General features: G+C 38.0%; 1 protein-coding gene across 1 annotated transcript in view; it reads right to left on the bottom strand.

Annotated features, from left to right (window-relative positions):
• The window catches only part of LOC149234374 (sodium/hydrogen exchanger 8-like), a 245,632-nt gene that overhangs the window by 107,344 nt on the left and 121,989 nt on the right, over positions 1-16,299 (bottom strand). The window contains exon 2 of the mRNA XM_089461156.1: positions 13,551-13,853. Within this exon, the coding sequence (XP_089317282.1) occupies positions 13,551-13,830 (280 nt within the window). The 5' untranslated portion in view covers positions 13,831-13,853. The remainder of the gene's footprint in view (positions 1-13,550; positions 13,854-16,299) is intronic.

Raw genomic sequence — 16,299 nt, 5'->3', positions numbered from 1 at the left:
CAGAAATTTGACAAGAGATGGAGACATAAGGATGTTGACCGAAGAAAGTGGTTCCTCCAGCAGTGAGGAGAAAGAATCAGTGGCCGTGGGAAAGAAAGAAACAGGCCAGAAGACCCCGACCACAGTGCAGAAGAAAGAACAAAGGAGGAAGCACGAGAAAAAGGATGACAAAGAAAAAGGTGACACACCCATCTTGTCAGCAAGAGAGAAAAGGTTGCAGAGCAGAATGGACAAAGATGAGAAGGTCCACATCAACACAAGTACCTCATCAACACCCACAACCAAACCAAAAAGCAAAACCCATGCAGCAAAGCAATCCAAGGTGGTGACACTTGTGTCTACAGGAAAGCAGAAACAGGCTTCTACAGGAAGCCTGAAAACAGAAAAAGGGTCTTCTACAGGAAACCCGAAATTGACCAAAACAGGGTCTTCTACAGGAAGCCCCGAAAAAGTGAAACCCAAGGAGAAGAAGGCGGACATTCTAGCAAGGGAGGCAACAGCTGTGCTGGCCGCCCTCAGCATGCCACCTAAGCCAAAAGAGAAGAGAAAGAGGGATACCCATCTATACTTTGAAGCTCGAAGAAGTGCGAGAATAAAGACAGGCAAGCCACAGCCCCCATCCAGCAGCCAAATCACTACAGGGGATGCCCCTACTTCACCCAGTGAGAGGTCCCCCTCGAAGATATCGGTCACCTACGAGAGGGGGAGCCCAAAAACAACTACTTGGAAAGGAAGGGTAGACCAATCAGCTTCAAAAGCCCGGCTCAAGGTTAAGGAAACAGAGAAGAGGGAAGGATCGGAACCCTCATCACCACCAAGGGCAGAACAGGCAGAGCCACCAAGAGTAGGAAAGAAAGAGTGTATTCCGGAGCCTAGTTCTCGGCCAAGGACAAGGAGCTGGGGAAAAATTGCTCAAGGATGAGAAAATATTTTAGCTTGGGGGTGATGATGAGCCCCAATTTTTGGTAACAATTTGGGCTCATTTGGCCTACTTACCTTGCTCAACCCTTCATCTTTTATCACTTATGCATTCATTTCTTGGTATATTCGTGTTATTTGTAGGAAGAAGGGCAGGCATTATATCTATGTGGCTAATACATGATGATTTCAGGTTTTTTGGCATTAAAGGGAGCAAAGACCACGCAGAAGGAGACAAGGAGATAGCAAAGGTGGCATTGCAGGTTTATAGGGAGGTTGTCTACAGCCTTAAATGACCTCCCTCGTGATCTCCACCCTAACTCCGAGCTCCAACAGCTCTCCCCACCGAGCTTAAAGACAGCCAACGGATTCTACAGGAACAGCAGTTTACAGCAGTTTACTTTTAGTTGGACAGCTGAGCTCCACTAATTGAGGAAGCCAGCTTGATCCTCATCATGTATAAATATTAAGGCCGTGGCCTTTGATAGGAGCTTTTTGAACTTTTGAACTACTGTTGCAATTTCTAAGCACGAGCTACAGCTCGGTTTTTTCTTTTTGTAAGCCAGTTTTGGCATGATGTTAGACTCATGATTATTCAATAAAGGCAGGCATCTTTGGATTCAATTCTGAGTTTTTAAGGGAGCTATAGCTCTCAGGTTAGGGCCCAACCTGAGAGCAATAGACCTCCTTTTCCTTGTATTGTTACTTGTCTTTCCTTTCAGCACTTTATTCCTCTGTTTTGACATGCATTTGGAAATTACAGTCTGCTGATTTGATTTCTTTTATGTGATTGAGTAGGATTAGTTTACGGTTCAAGTGCTTTTAGTTGCTTAGATTAGAGTAGGAGGATCAGCATTCATTAGAGCTCTAAGAAAAGGTTGACAGTGCACTCACTGCCATCTCTGTTTAGAGATTGGGGGTGTAGACCGTACCAACCACCAAAAAAACGCAGTCTTATACTTTCATTCAAGCTGCAACACAGTCATTTCAATTGTAGATCCATCCATGCATTCTGATCTTGAGCAGTACTTCTTCATTCCAACTCCATGCACGATTTTTCTCTGAAATTTACATTGTTGTTCGTTGATTTAATAACACAGTTAGGGTAGGTTGATGAATTCTCGGTTTTGTGCAGATTTGTTTCCTTTACACTGCGTTGCATCACTCTGTTATCTTCTTCTTCTTCTCAAACTCACCCAAGTCACCTACCCAACCTCTGTTCAGCTCGTTTTCCTTCCAACACTTCTATTGTCCACATAGCTCCATCTTTTTGGACTTTCCATTGCTTCCACCCTTCCATTCACCAACCAACTGCAAGCACTCTCTCTCTATCCCATCTCTCTGTCCCTGAACCATCACAAGCTTCCTTTTCATCCTACCTATCCACCCATACAACTCCTCCACTCCTCCATCACCCAAAACTCCAACCACAGAACATCCTGTAGAAGTTAGCAGACTTCCTGTAGAAATCCCGAGCTTCCTGTAGGATCCCCTGCAGACATCCTGTAGAAACCCGTAACCTCGGTTGCCAAGCACCTGAATGTTGTGGACTTCTGTGGAATGATGTTAGGGATCCCCTGGAACCTTTCCTAGCCCTCCTGACCTTTCCCAAGCTTTCTTTCCCTTCAAACTACCCCTGCACAGTCAAACCCTAATAAGAAACAAAATCATAATAACTCCAACCACTTAAGCAAAAATATAAAAACAATGTTCTTTTCAATAGAAGTAGTTTAAATTCATGCATCTCATATCACTAGATGTAATGGCATCATTTCTAGAAGTTTGCACTCCCACCATTGCATCATAGAGACTAAACTAGTCAGATTATGGTTTACTAGGGTTTCCATGTCTTGTTGGCTTTCAGTTCATTATTGCAAAGTAGGTTAATTTCCTTTGGGATAGCCTTCGTCCATCATTTAGAAAGATTCTTCTGAGAACATATAGAAGTTGGCTTGAGCCCTAGCGGACTTGTGCCAGCTGACCAAGTGACAGCTGCGACAAGAGCTAGCACTTGTGCATACAGCACCGTCGCTTCCAAGTTTGTTACGAACTACCGGGTTGATAAAATTAGAGATAGGAAGCTCCAGGAGTTGTAGCATTATCGCTACAATACTGGAGCCCACCAGTTTGCACAAAACTTTATCTTCATGGAATGTGGCAGTTAAAGACTCTGATGGACTCATCGATTGTAGGTGACTCTGACATGCCATGATGCATTTGTAATGCAAGTGCCATGAAATGATTACAAAAATGCACCATAAGGGTTGTGGAGTAAAACATGATTGGGACTCTTATCATGATAATTAGGGTTTCAAGAGTACGTGATTAAAGTAGCACTTCACATACCCTGATTCAAATATAATGAAGTCATAATTAATGAGACAATATTATTTTTCCTGATTACAATGCATATCATAGAAGGATAAAATTTTGAAGACGTATGATACTGTTAATACATCAATAAGATCCATATTCAAGATAGAACACTTCGAGAAAATGTCATCGCAAAAACACATGAATCAACAAAGTCTGATAACAACCATGTTGATACAAGGTCTCACCAATTCAAATTCATAAGCATAGAACCCCGAGACCTAAACAAGCAGAGGTGGGACCCAAAATTTTGGAGTTAGGCCAAAAATTTGGGTGGGTGTTGTAGCTACTACAACAATATTATAGGAATGAGGATAATACTAAATATGATTGCAATATGGTGATCAATTTCGAAGAGAAATAGAGAATCAACAAATTCAAGTATAATTATCTATGAAATTTGTTAAATTTTAACAAATCTCAACACTAGGGGTTTCCCACAAGTATAGCTTCCTTGAATGTGTTTGACCTAAAATCATTTTAGTTGGAAAATAAGCTTAGTTGGTTTATATTACAACTATTTTAAGGAAATACATCTTCACTTTATTGGTTTATATTACAAACCCTAGATTTATTCATTACTTGAGCCCTAATTTTTATTGGCTTACAACTCATTTTGAATTGATAAATTTCATTTGTATTAGTAATACTACTATGATTTCCTATCTTTGCTACAATTCTTATAATAAACATTGGTAATTTTCAAATTTATAATGTTTGGGGATCATTTTGCATAATATCATATTGATCCAGGAGGATCCTGAAAAGGCCTAAAATTCAATGTCTCCAAAATTTGATGGAAATTTCTTCATGTCGAAGAGCTCCATGAGACAAATCCAATGCAATTTAAATCACATCGATCTAAGTCTGTACATGAAAGTTATCGTAGTTTGACATTTTGTGACAATGGCCAAGAAGTCAAAGTCAAAGGTGACATGTGGCATACCCTGGAGCTAACATGTGGTCTGTACAAACTGATGACATGGGAAAATAATAGCTTGACATATAGAAAATGTTGTGGCAAGGTACAGTATCAACAGATGGCCCACTAGATGGGTGGCATGTGGCCCAATGAATGGGTGCCACGTGGCCCAATGAATAGGCACCACGTGGCCCAATTAATAGGCACCACGTGGCCATGGGTCAATGGTCAAAAAATTATTAATGGTTGGCATCGTCAGGGTTTGAACCTATGACTTGCGAAACAACAGCACAACTTAACTAACAAGCCATAAGTGGAAAATATGATAGGAAAACAATGTCATATGTATTTAATTTCTTATGAGGTGTATGGTGGAAAAGGCGGGGGCGGTGGAACCACCAAATACGACCGCTCTGCCAAGTCAGAATAACGACAAACGCCAAAAACGTAGTCACATATGATTGGGCCAGTTTGTAATTTGTTTTGGTGCCATTTAAAATGGGAGTTGTCTTTAGTGCGATTTTTTGGAAGTTTTTACGATGGGTTTTTCCGGTGTAATTTCTCTAAAATCTTGCAGGAATTTATTGAAATCACAAGCTTGATGGGTAATCATGTGCAATCGAAATGCCCTAGGGGTTTTCCAAGGTGCTGAATCCACATATACAATCAAAAAACTAGTTTAAATAACACAAATCAAGATTTCACCTCAAAATTTTCCACCAGATTCCCGGCACCGGAAAATCCAAAAAGTCGCACTAAAGACAACTCCTTTAAAATAAACATGTCGACGGGATATTGTTTTAATTGTTATAACAAATATAACATATGTTTTATATGTGCACCGACAACATGCCAAACAAAGCTTGATTGTCATGCCACAGTTAGTCGTAGGGAATGTGCAACGGTTTATATATAGCATGATTCGTTGAATATTAATTGGACCATTGATTTATGTTGGCCACTGAGCATTAATATGCAATCCATATATAACCAACGGTTATATTAACCAATGCACCACCTTCTCACATACCCAACAGTCATTGGAACAAAAAGAACGTGGTCATATAATATTGGTTGGATACTTTGTCTGTTATATTAATGTTTTGGTTGTTCCAGTGGCATTCCATATATAAATATGGTTTTAATTTGTTATAAAAAATTGTTTCTATTTAGAATAACCATGTGCATATTCTCGCAGCCCATGGGCTTGACTGCCAGTCCACCAAATGTTAAATATATGCTCGCCATTGTGAGAAGGGTTTTAGGCAAAATGATTTAGAGAGAGCTTTGGAGGGAGATTTTGGTGTGAATCTTTTGAAGTGTTGAGAGCATTTAAGCTTGGTTTTTAGCTTGCATATTTTTTATGTTAGTGGAGTCTTTGAGAGCTTGATTTTGTAGTAACCAAAGGAGTTTTGGTAGCAAAAAGCTAAAGTTAGTAATAGAAATATTATTTTTGTAGCAAGATTTTGGAGGAAATTTTGATGATGTAATAAAGCATTTGAGGCTTAACATCATATTAATAAAATAGGTCAGTTCTTTGGAGGTAGGATCGGGAGAGTAGTCCACACTGGATGAATTCTGATATCAATTAGTTTTGTCCTTGTTTTTTTCTCGTCTTTATCTTCTATATTTCATTTTAAATTTGTAGTTTCATTTAAAGTCGTTCATGCTTGATTTTATTTTTAAGTTGGTTTAAGTTTTATCATTTATGCTTGAACATTTTTACAAGCCAAATCACTTTAAAATATCCTAGATCAAGTTTAGATCACATATCTTGATAAAGCCCTAGAATTGCCTTAGTGCAAATTAAACCAAATCTAAAATCTACTTTGAGTGACCATCTATCGATAATTTACCTTATATGGGTAGCTACTTATGATATCTTAGAATTAATTGTGTCTATCTTTATGAAACCTAAGTCCTAGGGAAGATTCCCTTGTGTGGATCCACCATTCACTAAAATGAGGGAATTTATACAAATGCTTATAATGTTCCTCTAGCCATAGTGCTTTATGAGTGATTTTATATAAATGTCTATATTATGTGATATAATTTTTGGTGTCATTCAATGGGAGAATAGAGTCCTTATCCATGGGTATATAAAGTCTATGTGTCAACCCCTATGGATGAGTTCAAATCAAATCCTAAAATAGTTTGCCCATTTTTTACTCCACCACAAAAAAATCTATGAGTTGGAATTTCCAACCAAACACGTGTTAATTTGGTAGCTCAATGACAAATTCCAACCATGGGATGAGATTCATCTTTTTCAGACGACCAATTTTGACTATTGAAGTGCTCAATTTGGATAAGGGAAAGTGCATTTTTGAATTAAGCCCCACATGTGCATATTTGATCAGGTCGGCCCAAAAGATAAATTAGACACCCACGAATTGCTATAAATACAAGTCAAGTGACCCTCATTTGGACATCATCATTAAACATTATTCTATTCTTCTTTCTTTAGTTTGGCTCACATAGGTCTCATATGGTTCATGGAATTTCTCTCACATAGGTCTGAGATTGCAGGGTCTGAAGCTTGCATGTGTGCTAGGGTTTTGGTTTCCGACCACAGGCATGACATAGCCATTTTTCGGTCACAACTGTAGACACGGGGCCTCATACGTGCTGTTGGAGGGCTTCAGCTACAAGCACATCACTCTATGTGTGTGGTTGGAGGGTTTCAGCTACACACACATCACTCTCTATGTGAGGTTGGGACCTAGTTTTTGGTTTTATCAGTTGACCACAAATTTCACTCATTGATCGAAGGGTTCGGTAGTTGACCACAGACAGTGACAGTTGATTGCAGGCTTCTGAAATAGGGTTTTGATTATTAGCATTGTTGGGTTCATCTCATGAATATTTTTTACCTGATTTTGTTGAATAGGATTATGGTATTGGAAAGAAAGACGAACAAGTTATTCCCTCGATTTTGTCCAAGATCGAACCAAAATACGTTATTTTTATTTGTTCATTCCATGTTTCAAGATAATTTATGGGTGCAACTTGGAAGATGACATTGATGGACTCTTTCATTGAGTCTCTCATATAATAATAGGACAAACTTATCAAAATCGGAATCCTCAAAAGTTCTAATGTGTGTGCACTTGTTGTTCAGGGAAGCAAATGAGCAAGCAAAAGCAAAAAGGAAAGAAGGGGCATGATAATAGAAAAGTACCAAATACTAGATCCAATGATGATTCCTCCAACTCCAAAAATGAGAGATTGAAGAAGGAAAAGAACAAGTGCACTTACTGCAATAGAGGTTTTCATCCCAAATCTGCATACATGAAGAAGCAGATTGACATCATGGAATAGACACGGATCGAGGTAAATCTCATGCACTTGTAGAAATTGTGTATTGTTTTGATTCTTGGATCATTGGTAGTGGGGCATCGCACCATATGGTTGCCTCACGAGATTCCTTTTCAACCATAAAAACATATTTTGATTCTCCCCTACTAATGGGAGATAATACCCCTATCCAAGTACATGGAAGAGGAAGAATATATATGGAAAATGGATTCTTTCAATTTGTATTGCGTGTCCCACTGTTATCCATAAACCTACTATCAGTCTTCCAGATAATATATTCCGATGGAGGAAAGTGGGTGGAAATTACACCTAAGATTGTTTCCATATCTAAGATGACAAATGACTCTAGAATTGTTGTAGGCAAAGTTGATCATTCTACAAGGTTGTATTTTTTTCAAAAATTGTTTATGAATCTTCTTCAGTTATGTTACAAACGCATGCAAACCAAGAGAGTGCATTATGGCATGAAAGTTTTAGGAATTTGAATTACAATTTCCTCCAATAGCTTAGTAGAGAAGGAATGGTTACAAGGCTTCCCAAAATTCAATTTTTCGAAAGAGTTTATCATGGTTGCATTATGGGAAAACATCCAGAGGAAAAGTTTGAGAAATGAAAGGCAACAAGGGTATCATCAATCCTCGAGCTTGTGCACAATGATATCATTGGCCATTTTCCCCCAATCATCTATGAGTGACGCAATGTGTGTTCTTATATTTATAGATGATTAGTCATGCTATACTTGGGTCTATTTTATTAAATCCAAGTCAGAGGCATTTTAATGTTTCAAGGAGTTTAAAGCGCATGTAGAAAAATAGGCAGGAAAAGGCATCAAAATATTGTGCACATATAATGGGGAAATATGTGAACAAATAGATGGAAAGGATTTGTTTAGGTGTAGGTGTTCAGTTTCAACACATAGTGTCAAACACTTCGTAGCAAAAAAAATGTGGAAGAGAGGAAGAACATGACACTAAAAGAAATGGCCAACTACATGTTACAAGGAAGATCATTACCTTGAAAGTTATGGGTTGAAGCTATCAATTGTGTCACTTACATCCAGAAAAGAGTACCACAAAAATCCATGAAGGGGGAAACTCTTTATGAGGCTTGTTGCAGTAAGAAACCAAAATTCACCCACTTATGTATCTTTCAATCTCGAGCATGGGCTTGAATTCCATTGGGTAAGTGAAAGGTCTTCGAGCATGGGCTTGGATATTCATATGGAGTCAAAGGGTACAGGTTGCTAGAGCTTGCCACAGAACAAGTATTTATTGAGAGGAGTGTAAAGTTTGAAGAAGGTCTTCTACATGCAACTCTAGAGGAACATGCTACACAACCACCACCACTTCCAGATGTCAGTCTTTGAGATGATGATTCTTCATGCACTTTAGATCATAATTCTAAACCTAATGAGCAAGTCATAGAAGATTCAGATTCCCTACCACCTTCGGCATAGAAGTGGCACCTCATGGGTGATCTCTTAGATGATCATGCCATGAGATCTCAAGTGGAAGAAGCTCGGCATGCACTTACATATATGAAAGCATGCATGCCCATAAACTATTGTATGTTGTATTAGCTTTTGATCCTCAATATTATGAAGAGGATGAAGGCAATCCCAACTAGGAGGAAGAAATGAATGAGGAATACAATTCACTCATTTCGAACCACAAATGGGATTTGGACTTCCAGTAGGCCAAAAGCCTGTCCATTGTAAATGGATCTACATAACTAAAAGAGAAACAAATGGAATGATCAACAAGTTTAAAGCCAAGGTGGCACCAAAAGTTTTTTTGCAAGTACATGAGATTGATTATGATGACACATTTTCACCAACAAATATAATGGACTCCATTAGGATGGCTCTTGCAATTGCAGAAGAAAATAAGTGGGAGGTTCACCACATGGATGTGAAGAGGACATTTATTCATGGTGATTTTAATGAAGAGATCTATATGGAGCAACCAAAAGGATATTTTCAAGACTCATCAATTGTGTATAGACTGAAGCGATCTTTTAATGGCCTCAAACAGGCACCTTGTGTATGGTACACGAAGATGGACTCCTACCTTCTCTCCCTGGGTTTCCAACATTGTAATTCTGATCCAAATGTTTATATGTTGAGGTAATATAATTCATTATTGTTGATAGTATTGTATGTAGATGAATTATCACAAGCAGATCACCCTCAACAATTGTTGTTTTCAAGTCTACTCTATATGACAGGTTTTCCAAGACTAGAATGTAGCTTCTCAACTACTTTCTTGATCTTGAGATTAGTCAGTCTAATTCAAGAATCACATTGGCTCAGTCAAAGTATGCATGGGATCTACTTCTTAGATTCAAGATGACTGAGTGAAAGCTAGCAACCACACATTTCTTATCTAGAATTATGATAGAAAATGGAAGTACAACACTGTTGGTAGATTGTACAATTTATAGTCAGTTGGTGTGTAATCTTTTGTACCTTACTCACCCACGGCTAGCCATCTCCTATGCCACTAGAGTAGTATCTAGGTACATGCAGGAGTTGCATGAGCTCCATTGGAACATTGCCAAGACGATTCTTCGATATGTTAAGGGAACCACAAATTATGGTATCCAATATGCAGGAAGATGCTCATTAGATATCGTTGGGTACATAGATTCAGATTAGGCAGGTGATGGAAAAGATTGCAAGTCCACTTCGGGATATGTTTTTAGCATTAAATCAAGGCATATATGTTGTTCAAGTAAAAATCAATTAGCAATTGCTTTATCTTCAACATAGGTAGAGTATAGAGGTCTCAGTGAATGTAACCATGCAGGCTATCTGATAGCAACACTTTCTCACATAGTTTGGCAGACAATTCCATCACCCAATGGTAATTTGGTGTGACAACTAGAGGACTTTAAAGTTTTGCAGAGATCTAATCCAGTGACATCGTACAAAACACATCGAAGTTCACATGCACTTCATTCGAGGCTTGATTTGCGATGGCATCATTGATTTGCAATATTTTTCCTTCATCGAACAAATTGCAGATATCTTCACCAACCCCTTCACAAAAAAACAATTTGTAGCCTTGTGAGATTTTTCTAGCATGAAGGCAATAATAACTGCCTAGAAGTTTTCTCTGTAGCATTTGAAGGGGGGTTTTGTTCCCACTAGGTTTTCCCTCTTTCCTCTTATTTTTTTCTTGTTAGGTGCATTGTATATTGGGTACCTAACATGGCTACATATTTCCGAGACCCACTTTATTTAATTTTCATCTCAATTGAGCTTTGAGTGGAGGGGTATATTTAGTCACATGTTTGTCTTACCTTGGAACCATCACCATGCATTGGTTTCATCACCATACATTGGATTCCTCACAATAAGTTAAGAGAAAGTTGTACTCCATTCATGCTTAGTTGTACCTGAATCACACTATGAGTAGAGTCATGCATGAGCCATGAAATAGTTAACTGATGATTGCATGTTGATTCTCTAGTTATCTCTAGGATTCTACTAGTTGAGTTGATTAGTTAACTAGTTTACTTAACTAGTTAACTAGGCCTCTACTTGAGGTATGTTATCCTTGCATTATGACACCCAACCAAGACTTCCATGTCCCCATGCAGGCTATATATCATTGTATTATACTTTATTTTTTGATATAGAGATATAAAAATAAATTGTATTCTAATCCCCTTTGAAATCTTTCTTATTAGTTTGCAATTGTTACTTTTGTTTCCACCTAGATTCTGCACTAACTAGAAAAATTCACTATGACCTGAATAAACCACCACTACAAAAAATACTTATTTGTTCCTTAAGCACAAGCTTCTTGGCCTTGGAAAAATGAACACCATCATAAATTTGTTCTCAGAGATCAATGATGATTATAATTTTGCAGGCATCCATTGGCCATTTCTTTAAAACACGAGAAATGATTCCCATTAATTATGTGTGAATACTAGAATCCTAGCTAACTGATAGTCTGTCCCTTTTAGCTAAAGTTGTTGAACATGGGGGATGGAGGATCCTGGACAAATTATCGCTTAATAGGGCCCTCGTTTGTAAAATCTTGTGGAGAGGTTTGTCGGGTAGGGGTCCTTGGTCTCAAATCATCCAAGGTAAATATTTGGGATATCAGGACTTTGAGGTCTAGATTAAAGGTGGTGCTAAAATCCCATCCTCAATTTCATATATATGGCGCAGTATGATGAGACAAAGGCATTGGTTATTTGCGGGGATTTGCTGGGAGGTCGGTGATGGCAGTAGGATTGAGGTTGGGCTGGACATTATCGGTGGTACCCAAGGGGTATGTATGCTTTATGTTCCCCTCTTACAACATTTACATGACAGAGGTATCTATTTTCTTTCTCATATTGTTTCTTTTCGAGCACATTCTCCATATCTTCAGACTTGGCTCCAGGCAGAGGACATGGATATTTCGGGTCTTCTGGCTATCGAATGGACTCTTTATATAAGACAGATTGAGGTTGCAGGTATTTATATTTCAGATAAGAATGATAAGATGAGATGGGTTGGGCAAGTCCATAAGAACCTGATTGCGACCAAAGACATTTATAGGTCCATTTCCATACCAGCTAATCCTTTTGTGGAGCTATCCTGGTTCCACAAATCTTGGAAATGGAACTTCCCATTGAAGCTTAAATGTTTCGGTTGGCTGGTATTGAATGACAAAGTTCTCACTTGGAAGAATTTAGTTAACAGAGGTTTCATTGGTCCTAGTATTTGTATGTTGTGCAAGAAAAATTCGGAAGATGTTGAACACCTCTTCATGAACTGTCTGGTTTCCACAGAAATTTGGTACATAGTCTTCATTTTATTCCAGATTGTGGAGGATTGGAAGCATAGTACACTGTTGGCAGGTTTTAAGCTCTAGTTTCAGTCACAACAGGCTTTTGTCACCCTGCCTTTTTTCATCATTTGGGGCTTATGGCACTGCAAGAACCTTATCATATTTGAAGATAAGCCATTTGATATTAGATACACTGTTATGGGGATTGTTTCTCATTTTTCTGAGACAGGCCCTATGAAACAAATTAAAAAATCTAGAAAGTTCATATTGCAGGACATCTGGAATGATTATCTAGTGGGTTTTTTTGATGGGGCTTGCAAATCTGGACTGTGTGGATGTGGTGTTCTTATTGCTACTAAACCCAGTAAGTTTTATCACTTTTGGTGGGAGGGTGGTTCAGGTTCCAACAACAGAGCCGAAATCATCTCACTATGGGGGTTACTATTCACTGCTAGTTGGCTCAACATCCACAATATGCATATTTTCGGGGACTCTAAAGGATGCATCAATTGGGTAAAGGGATTGTCATGTTTCCAACCTCATCTTCTGACCTATTGGATGAAGCGCATTCGTATCTTGATCAATTCATTTCAGTGCATTGATTTCAATCATATATATGAGCAGAATCTGATTGCTGACATTCCCTCTAAAAGAGGCATTTCAGCACCTATTGGAGTCATTCATTATGCTTCTTTCAACCGGGACTCCAGATTTGATTTCAGCTCTATTCCGATCTCATAGATAAGACTAGCATATGTCTCTTGCTTTTTTCTCTTCTTGGTTTTTTGTAACAAAGCACTTCTTAACAGCAGATGAACTTTAAGTGGATGACAGCACAGTAATCGGTCTATGTTTTTTTTTTTTTGTGTTGAGTTTCTTGCTGCTAAGTTTTAGTACTTTATCTTGGGACAAAATCATATAACCGTACTTTCTTTAGTAATAATAAAAAGACTTTTATTTTAGACTGAAAAAAAAAGCTAACTAATAGCCCAAACCCAATAATGGTTATAAAAAACTCAACCATAACAAACATTTAAGAATCTCAACTTCAAACTGTAGTTCCTTGAACTAATCAATCATTTTATCTCAATGATAATCTCCCAGCTTTATAAGTTTCTTAACATGGTTCAAATATGAAGCCAACTTATCCAGATTATTAAGTTAATTCGATCTACGTTAAGACTAAAAATAGAAGAAAGCATAAACAGGTTGCAGGGAAATTGTCTGACCGATATTACGTAATTGTCTTCTAGCAGTTTTATGAGCACGAAGAAATGCCATGCAGATGTAGCATGCCAACCTCGATTTCTCAACAGTGAAAAATGTCGGCAACTTTAGGGGTAGACACCTTATCTGAAAGCATTTAGAACGACCTGCAAATTCCAGATAAGCCTCTAATCGTTCCCAGTCAACTAATTTATTACGAGAGTATAACATGTCAATGGCTTCATCTATTGAGCGCATAAGCAGAATGGCGGTAGTTTGTGTTATCTTTCCTTCACAGAGCATTCGCCAATAAGCAGCTTGAACACCTGCAGGAGAAAAAAACCAATCTGATTAACTCTCTGCAAAAAGTATTCGATATATATGGAACCTAAATAAAACAATTATCTCAATCAACATAATTAAGATAAATGAAGTGGAATAGATTTTTCAGAATTCTCATTCTTTAAAAACTTAAAAATTGTGGATTATATAGATTTAATAAGAAGAAAATATATATATTTTTATATAGATGATTTATTTTGGAATAAGTATTTTAGAATTTGATTTAAGTAAAAAATTATAGACCAGTTTAGATTTATTTTAGTTTTGGATTTATTAAGCCTTAAGAGGGATCAAATCTCTTTCTACTCTAAAAAAGGTTTGCATGTTAAGAGATTTGATTCTCTAGTGATTCAAACTTTTGCATGTCAAGAGATTTGATCATGGATTTAGCTCGTATTGATTTCCATGTGAAAATAAGTTATATTCCACATGAATACCATGGGTTTTCATTATTATTATTTTATTTTGTTATTTTTTTATTTTCACTATACAATTTAAATTTGCAATTTCAACAAATCTTTACTATATTTCAGACAAAAGTGTCCTTCAAACATACTTGAAAATCGACCAAAATGTAAAAGGTAATATTTTAACCATAATAATATGTATGGAGCACATTGTCCATATTAAAATAGTTTTTATTATTAATATAGTTTGAAATACACATTAATATTTTTTTTTGTAAATCAACTTTATATTCATTCATTTCAAGATAAGTATATCACTAGCAAAATGCAAGTAGTCTCACCCCGACCGGGTCAGCAACTGCGAGATTGAATGCAAGAGCGGAGGAGTTGGTCTCAGGATTAATTGTGACTGTCAAAGACCATTGGTTCAAGGCAGCAAGGACCATGATCTTTAGGAAATAGCGTTGGGTCTACCTTGAGGTGAGAGAAGCCATCTTTGTGCTTTGATGCACGCTTCAATGAGTTAAATGGATGAATCCGTCAAGAGTTGAAGAATAAATGAAAATCGGAAGTGTTGGTTCATGGAGTCAGATGGATCTGCAAAAAGCATTAAGACAAGGTCACGAGGTCAACAGTTCATAGAGAAGCCATCCCGAAGCACAGCCAAGCTGTGTGAAACCATAAATAAGCGTGGAGAGCCTCAGCGATAGGAGAGTTGTTCACAGAGAGGACTGTGCCTGGTTAGAGTGTGCAGGTGGACTGAGAATTCATTCTCATTATGGATAGATTGTCAAGTACCCATTCTCATGGTTAATGCAGTGGTAGAGACCAAGTCAGATGCAACAGCATAATGGAAAATCCATGCTGAATTACTCTCGGGTAGTGTGAATACAAGATAGGAGTGGTAGCATCAATTGGCATGCAGCAGAGGAACAAAACCTAGGATCTCAGATGAGCATAGTGGGTGAAAGCAGTATTGTCACTAGAGATCTAAGTGGAAAAGATCTGTGTGAGTGTGATGTTGTGTGAGGTTAAGTGAGCATGTTCTGCAGAGAAAGTTCGAGAGTGCCTATTCAAAGGTAAGTGACCCCGAGAGAAGTTGTGTTGTTGTGATTAAGGCTGAAGGTGCCTTTACAGAGAAAGAATTATGAGAGCTAACTATATGCAGTTGAAGAGAAGAGAGCACAGAGGACTGTATGGCCTGGTTGAGTTGGTGAGTGTTTTTAGTGAAAAGTGTGTTGGTGCAGATCATGCAAAGGGCCGAGAACATTAGAGTGTTGTGAGGAGTTGTGATGATTGATTGTTGTTGAGCAGATCGATGTGTTGCTACAGAGTGAGCAAAGAAAGGAGAGGTGCAGAGAGTGTTTTGTGGGCCAAAGGCTTTGAAGAGAATAGAGCTGACATCAGGCAAAGTGGCTACCAAATTACAGAGAACATTCAGTTCCTATTTGAGTGTGGGTTAGAGCCTACATATAGGAAGTTGGTGCTTCCATCTCTAGTGGGTGCTTGAGAAGGCTTGGGGGTTGATGCCTCCTGCAAGTTGGTGCTTGCAACAATCCCATGAAGTTAGTGCTTCACATGGTACTTCTGGAAAGATGGACAGGTATCTACAAAAGGAGGGATTTGGTGCTTCCTGCTAATGGGTTCTAGCAAACAATCAAAGGGAGTTGGTGCTTCCTGTGAGTGGGTGCTCACAAAAAAGATTGATGTAATATAGTAGGTGCTCTTATTTTACATCAATAACCACAACAAGCTTTGGTGGTTTTTTCCCGAAAGGGTTTTCACTTAAAACCTTGTGTCTCGTGTGTATGATGCTCTTGGTGTGTGCTTGTATGTTGATTTCATACTGCTGCCATATTATGTGTTGTTTCTGAGTAGATTGATGGTTTCCATGTTTGAATAAGAAAAGTAAATAGGCATAAATAAATGAAAATTAGTCTTAATACTAATTCACCCCCTCTTAGTATTAACATTGTTTCCAACAATTAGTATCAGAGCCACGTTCCTTCAAGAATAGCTTAAT

Source organism: Pinus tabuliformis, chromosome 8 (genome assembly GCF_031772625.1).
Source record: "Pinus tabuliformis cultivar Carrire ecotype Pingquan chromosome 8, CPIR1, whole genome shotgun sequence".
Lineage (NCBI taxonomy): Eukaryota > Viridiplantae > Streptophyta > Pinopsida > Pinales > Pinaceae > Pinus > Pinus tabuliformis.
Note: the sequence above shows the minus strand (reverse complement) of the source record. Positions and strands in the feature narration are given on the sequence as shown.